This window comes from Alosa pseudoharengus, unplaced genomic scaffold, assembly GCF_046254945.1.
Source record: "Alosa pseudoharengus isolate Yale_2024_CS ecotype anadromous, Long Island Sound unplaced genomic scaffold, YU_APseudo_1.1 YU_APseudo_1.1_scf_3, whole genome shotgun sequence".
Lineage (NCBI taxonomy): Eukaryota > Metazoa > Chordata > Actinopteri > Clupeiformes > Clupeidae > Alosa > Alosa pseudoharengus.
The window spans coordinates 36,251,272-36,259,087 of NW_027468718.1; the positions used below are offsets into that span (position 1 = coordinate 36,251,272).

Here is a 7,816-nt window from a genome sequence, read left to right on the forward strand (position 1 = left end):
GGAGAGGCTGAAACTGACTGACAAACTTATCATACAAACTCTGGAGATAACGTGGGTAGGATTGAAGCAACGATAAACGAATGACGTGGATTCCTGTAACTGTCCATGAAAACAGAATGCATAGCAGGTAAATAGCGTAGCAAATAGCCTGGAAATGAAACGGCTTTAAAAACATGTATTTCACATGTCTCATTGGAGTGAACACAGAACATGGGCTGTGGCGCAAATAAATGAATTAGTGATCTGCATCTCCTTCACCAACAGCTAAGTTTGTGCTAACCCATTCGCACATATAATAGCCTATGTTATGTTTTCTCCATTGTTAACGTGAGATATGTCATGTAGGCCTACTGTAGTGATAATGCATGTTCACGTCACATGAGCCAGCTTGTTCTGTGGGCTGAAAGTATTTCTGTCCTTCCCAAACTGCGTTAAACTGGTGTGTTAAGTAGACAGAATTAAAAAAAAAACTCCTGGGGAACCCCCCGACACGACAAACACATGCACTTTTGAAAAGCTTTTAAACGTCCATATGTGTACCCATCTTTTAACAGCCTACAGCCAGTTTTGTAAAAGTTCAACGCTTCTTTTCGTGCAGTAGGCTAGCCTTTTTGATAAGCGATGTCATGGGTTGGCTGACGTGATTCGAGGACTTTCTGTTCCTGTTTATGTAAAGGTTTTACATTGGCTCAATAATGATAGGCTACACTGCATGTTATTAACCAAAAGCGCACGCTATGTAAATAGGCGGGGCAGATCGCGGGCCGGGTATCATTTAATCATAATTGATATGTGCGGTTGGGGGGGGGGGGCCTTAAAAAACATATAGCCCAGGGGCCTCGGGTGGTATTAAGGCGCCCCTGGTGGTCAGAGATTGTTGAAGCGGAGCTAGTAATCAAGGATCTTTGGTGCGATGATCCCTGATTTTTTTGGTCACCATAAGAAATTCATCACTTTTTCAATTGTTTTTGTTTTTTTCTTTTAAGATGATTAGATTCATTGAGAAGGAGAAGTCTGTCAGTGGTTTGTAACAAATAGGCATATGTGCAGGTGATTCAGAAATCCAATCCTGACACCTAACAAAAGATTCTTTCCCTTCTCAGAAGAGAATCCCGTGCTACGATGTTTTGCTCAGTACAGTATGTGGTGGAATGCTGCTGTTTTAACTACCTGCACTGATACACTCACATGTGATTTACATTTGCATTTACTCATTTAGCTGATGCCTTTATTCAAAGCAACCTACATTATATTATATTACAAGGGCCAGGATTTACTCTGCCTGACGAAGGTCTCAGATCGAAAGCTTGCAGATTTTGATTTAGAAACTACTGCACAGATTTGAGTGTGTCAGACTTTTTAAAAAAAAAATTTACTCTGAAACACAAATTCTAACGTCCAGTCTGAGAGTCCTGAGAGGCCCCCGGGGCACCATCTGTGTTGTTGACCCTGCCCAGCCTGCCCTGAACCCAGCGCGGTGTGTAGGGGGGAGGGTGGTTGGCATGGTCCTCCCCAGATATGCGCTAATTTGCCCCCGACACACCCGCCTCAGACATGGCGTATTGGCAGGGCCACTAAAGAGGGCAAATTTACAGTAATGAGAGTGTCGCCACTATACGCCTGAGCACCAGCTGTAGGCCCGGGCAATTAAATGTGTTTCATTTATTCTCTTAGCCCAGACAAGCTCCATGGCTGATTGGAAATCAGTGGTAGGCAGGGGAGGAGGGGGTTAGGGGGTGTGTGGTGTGTGTGTGTGTGTGTGTGTGTGGGGGGGGGGGGGGGGGGGTTCGATGAGGAGTGGGTTTGGGGGGGGGGGGGGGGTGGATGTGTGTGGGGAAAAACAACACAAGGCACCCGCAATCAATGGGAGGCTGACCATTACGGATGAGAGTTTGGGGAAACTATTTTGGTAAGGCTGTTAATCGGAACAGTGATTAGCACCCTCATTCGGCAGACCAAACGGAGTGACTTTTTTCAGAAAATTGAGTGGAAAGTACTTTGAGAGCTTCCATTTATATAAATATATTATCACAGTTGTCTTTATCCAAAACAGCTTCAAAAACAGAAAGGACTGATTTACCTAACCCCCACCCCCTCCCCCCGTTATAAGGTTGTCATGACATCTGTCAAAACATACTTTAAAAAAATATAGTCATGCCACCGTTATGATTAAATATTAACACTGTAATAAAATAGTCATGATGGATGTTAAGTGTTTATTATCAGGCATCTTAAACTGTCATCATGTCAAATGACCAAGACATGTCATGATAAAAACAGGAGGTAATGATACTCATGCATACCTCCTTGGTGATGACTAAGAATGTGATATCACATCTTCCATGACGTGTTTTTTACTAGACAGTACAAACTTCAGTACCAAAGTCACCTTCATATCCTCCCATGACTTGCCCAAAAGTAAGATGGCAAGTGAAAATCAAGTGTTTCATATGAGGCACAAATTCAGACCCAACCAAGCACAGCCAGCTCCTAAGGTGTCAGTCAAATATTAATCACCGGAAAACAACGCTCCAAACCCAGTTAGAACTAAGCCAATGATGCACTTGTCAAGCGCAGGCCTAAGACCATCATAAGAACTTTTGCACATTTTCTAACAGATCAGAGCAGCCACCCACAGCTCCAGCAGCAAGTAAAACCTAAACACAGCAGCTATACCGGGCTGGTCAGACAGCCCCTATAACAGAGATGTGTCCTAGTTTCGCAAACCATGCTGCGCCTGCTATGACTCGACAACTGATGATTTATTCATTCACGTAAAAAAAGATGCACAGCGCTTCTCAATGGAAGCACTGCAGGCCATACGTGTGGATGTGGTGTGAGTTTCACCCCCCCAAACCCTCTCTGGCGTGATCCAATGTGCTAAACCCCACTGCATTCAGAGGAATATTATTAACTCCTAATGCATCCCACTGAGCTTTATTCAAATTAGGGCTGTCAATCGATTAAAAAAAATAATCTAATTAATTACATACTCTGTGATTAATTAATCTAAATTAATCACATATATAATTTTTGCTGTGAAAGTATTTTAAATATCACTGTTCAAATAATTGCCATAATAATCTATGATATGACCTAATATGCTGAGGAAATAAATTCAAAAGTGCTTTGGGATAAAGTTTTTTTTTTCACATACAAGGCATTTCAGGCCACAGATATAACCTTGGGGACATAATGAAAATAAATTAACACTCCCCTCAATGTCAACACTTATTTCTTTGCATTGATGTGCGACTATAGAGTTGATGAACTCCGGTGATATGCAAATTCCTTGCTGCAGACATTGCAGAGGACTTTATTTTCAACACTTTATTTTTTATCAACACCATCAGGTCGTTTTTTAAAAGTAAATGTTCCAATCAATGATCCAGGCAGCATGTTTTCTTCTCTCTCCTTCATTTTACAGTCTAATTTTTACTGACTAGAACGGCTCGGGGTCAAAGGTCATACGGAATCGATTAATCTGCACTAATTTTTTTAATCAGGTATTTTTTCTCAAATGAATTAATCGAAATTAATCAGTTATTTTGACAGCCCTAATTCAAATCTAATCAACAACGTCTTCCATTGCAGCTGGACTGAAGAGGTCATGTGACTCCTGAGCGAGTCTCGCTAGCTCTGACGGATCTACGCGGGATCAGTGGCAGATCTGCTTTCTGTCAGCTGCCATCTGGACAGTAAGAACAACTTGATGGCACTATCCACAAGACAGGGCATGAATGAACAACTAGTGGATGGCTCCAAAACTACATTCAACCAAGTGCAGTCTGGGTGCCCATTTCCACTAGGCACAGAGGATGCTAGAGAGCAGCTGACAGAAGGCTACAGGTCTGGCTCTGAGCTGGCCCTGATCCCACACTACACACTACCTATTCCTTAACCTCTCTCTTAACGTTATGGCACGATTCCCGACACGTTCGTACGCTAAGTATATCTTCTGTAAGTCACACGTTCGTAAGGTTGGTCTGGACCATTCGTAAGCTCTCTCTTAGCGTTGTTTGAGCTCTCAAGACGCTAGTGGAGCAGTGTTTAGAAATCAGCAGCGCAGTACAAGTCAAACTATGGTACAGTATGTTGACAATGTTGTGGCTCAACGATGATTTTATGTTATGAACATTTTAAGACTATTAATAAAATATGTTCGCAATGGATGCAGGCCTATTTATGAAGTTTACTTTATTTGGTATCAGAACTAATATGGTGGTAATTAGCCTAGGCTATTTAGTAATGTAATTTAAGCGTTCAAATTGGCAATCACTTTTGATAATTAAAAGCTGGCAAAGAATTTGCCTCTAAATGGCTAAGATCTATAAATGGGTAAGCATGGTGGTGTCCAGTAAGCGACCAACTAGGCCTATGGCAGCGATCCAACGTGTCCTTATATTGAATCAAAAACGGCGCCGGCCGCGGAGCCGTGTAGCCCATGTCGCTCCATAGCTCATTTTTGTTGTTGTTGCACAAGTTATTCCGAAAGCTGGAAAACAGTGTCACCTTGTGCAAGCTCACCTCGTCCAGCAAAACTTCAAGTTCCTCTGACGAGAAGCGTGGTGCCCTTTTTTAACGTTGCTTCCCCACCATACTGTATCTAACTCTCTCTGTTCATTGTAGATAGGTTGCTTTTTTATTGAAAACATTAACCAATGGCTACCGCATTAAACAGAAGTAACCGCAGCTGCTTGCCAATCAATTCTAATTGTAAGGTACCTTACCATTAATATAAAAGTGTATTACATCATTTTTAGAAGTCGTTAAACCCATGTCAAGAAGCGGCACAAGTGGCACAACGGGATAAGGAGGGTGGATGATTAGCGAGGGATAGGCCTACCCGGTTAGTCTATCCGTCACAACATATTGTGTGAACATATTACTGACAATTTGATCATTTAGTTAATAGTTTATATTTTACTGATAACTTAAAATAAATGTTACTGGAATAATTTGAGGAATGTTTCATTTGCATATAACGTGTTGTCTTTTTTAACGCCGTCATGCACCTTCGCGTAAAGTAGAAAATTGATTCCTGAGCAATCGATGCCAACTAATTCAGCACCTTCACTTGGGACATCGCCTTTATAAGGTCGAACGTAAGAGGCAGCGTGTTAAGAAGCTTCCTAAGGGACACTTCGGGGAACACACTTAGGAACATAAACAACTTTGGTAAGATATATATTTTGAGTCTTCTTAGCGCGCTAAGAGTGAGCGTTATCGGGGAACCGGCCCCAGAGCGTTTGGACACTTCAGATTGGGGTCAGTCAGATCAGATGTCCGCCCACATCCAGTGCCTCCCACTAAACCTGCAATGTCCTGCAGGCAGTGGTAATGCTCACACCAGATAACTCAGGGCCATTACCGAGTGATTGGCCGAAATGCAGGCTTAGGTAGAGACGCTGCGCTGCGCTCCACTCCGCTCCGACGAATTACACGGCCACATCCACTGGCATACAAAACACATCCCCTCACTAAGCCCAGATGAGCCAGCCCCAGACTATGCACATTGTGCTCCTACAGAAGGGCAGGCAAAACAGCTGACCCAGGGACAGTCTATAGAGATAGGTTCTATTGAAATATTATGCGGCTGTCTAATAGGATGTGGGCCCAGAAGTAGAGGTTGAAGGATGAGGTGCGGAGGTTAAGGTTAAAAAATGAGAAAGGAAACATGGCACTCATGAAAATGTTTTTTTTTTTTCAACATAAATTCAATAGCCTTGACCAGAACTACAGTATTGACCAGAGAGTATAAAGTCAGAAATAGCCTATTTCCTGACCCCTCAACTGAATGCAGTGTGCTCCAGTGAACATTTGCTTTTGTTACATGTCTCAGCACAATAATCAGCCTGAGTTTATGCTAATGTCAATAATGACAGTTCAGTCATTTGTTGAGAGCACGTTTACTCGCTACAGAGGCCGGCGCACTGACACAATAAACGTGCTCTGAATAGCAACTGCTTTAATCGCTTCCTAGCCTAAACTGTGTCAGAAGCCAGAACTGCATCCGTTATCTTACTGTGAAAGTAACGGTTCCTGACAATTCACTGAAGTGTGTCTCCTCCGAGACCTCCTACGGAATAAACAGTAGACAGTGGATCAATCAAAGCTGAATGTACTTACAGTGACACCATCCGAGGTGGCAACACCAGTGCAACTTGAAGCACTTGCCGTGACTGTGCGTGGCGCAAATGGAGAGGCCGTCGCATGGAAGGAAGTCCGGTCTGCCAGCGCAGCTCTTGGCAAGGGCTTGCGCCTCGTCCAACTTCTCGCTCTTCGTAGTCTTGTGCGCCCCCGACGAGGCCATGTCGTTCTTTAGAATCCAAAATCAGAAACGGTGAAGAAAGGCGCGCATCCGTGTTCACAGTCGTCTACATCCTGTTTTCTCTACATGTCTACTAAAGAACAAGAAAACAAAAGCAGACTGAAACAATGATGTGACACATGACAGTCAAACCCCGAAAGATCATTACCATTAGGTTACATTTTATATTTGTGGCCATAAATAATGTTGAACTAAATGCCTTTCCATTTCAATTCTGCTTAAATTATAATAGTCATGAGGTCAATTGTCACGCTACCCAAACCGTCACAACTTATCTTACCCAGACAACGGCGTTTTCCGCGTAGACAAGACGTCGCGGACGTCCGTGCTGAACTGTTTCCGCCGCTCCCTCAGTTCCAACATCTGCTCTTAACTTCACTATACGGCGACCGATCACTGCCGATGCGACGCTTCATCAGACCATTCCGACACTGGTACTCCACCGCGAAGCGCCACGAAGAGGTCCACAAAGCGAACAAAAAGGCAAATACTTCTGCATACCACAAATACAAAAGGCAATGTTTCCAGACACAGGCACACTCTTTAGGACTCACCCTTGTGCAAAACAACAGCTATGCTTAGAGTTTCTCCCTGCATGCCAAATTCCAAACGCAACAGTCGGCACTCGGCACAGCTCCACGCCTGGCGACAACCTCCGAGTGAATGCCACTCAGCTTCAGCTGACGCTAAACTGGCTGGACACTCGCATCCAGCGCGTCTCCCACAACTGGCTCGCCGCGGAGTAACGTCACTCCCCGGTAGGTCGCGCTGTGCGCTCACATACTTCGAGGCGGACCCTGCCTCTCTCTATCAGAAGCATATTCATGAAACGTCACTCAGTATTTCTGCACGGCGCGCTGAGATTGAGGATATATATTGATAATTGCTAGAGACACACTTCTGCGGAGAGGGCAGCAGCGGCGGCTTATGAATTTACATGCTCCATTTCACGCAGCGATTCTCTCCCACACGGCAAGTTCATCTAGTTACAGTTCACCGAGGGGAGAGACGTGCATGTTTAATGGAATTTAATTAAATTGCCGACAGCCAGACCTGGCCGGGGGCTAAGGGACCTGATTTAATATCTCTTAAAGCAATAAACAAATGGACGTTAATGTAATAGCCAAAATATGGATTGAGCAATAACAAATAAACTAAAATACATCTTGTCTTCTACCTAAAACATTAGTCTTTCAGCTCAACGGCTCACCACCATTCAGATTAATTGCAGGAATATAATAGACGTTGGTAACCAGGCTTGGAGCAATTTACAATCAGCTTTCATTAAATGGTGATTACTGACGTCAAAATTCATCCTCCTCTCCCGTCGCAGATGGCACAGGAACGTCTTCATCAAGCGGGTTATTAGCCCATAGCAGGCGTTATGGAAGCAAGGCCGAGGGCACTGAGGTTGCAGGTTGCGCCCGTTACGGATGGGCAGCGCAGCTCCCCGGACTCTCTCTCCGCTCTTTGCGGGAACATTGA

At 44.0% G+C, this 7,816-nt stretch overlaps 1 protein-coding gene across 2 annotated transcripts in view; it reads right to left on the minus strand.

The window, feature by feature from the left end:
* The window catches only part of LOC143100740 (UPF0524 protein C3orf70 homolog B-like), a 29,060-nt gene extending 22,055 nt beyond the window's left edge, over positions 1-7,005 (minus strand). The window contains exons 1-2 of one of the 2 annotated variants that reach the window (XM_076264164.1): positions 6,612-7,005; positions 6,130-6,401 (exon numbers count right to left, since the gene is read on the minus strand). In XM_076264164.1, coding sequence (XP_076120279.1) covers positions 6,130-6,313 — 184 coding nt within the window. In that variant the 5' untranslated portion in view covers positions 6,314-6,401; positions 6,612-7,005. Of the gene's footprint in view, positions 1-6,129; positions 6,405-6,611 lie in introns of both variants that reach the window. The other variant, XM_076264163.1, reaches the window with a different exon arrangement.
* Positions 7,006-7,816: the final 811 nt, after the last annotated feature.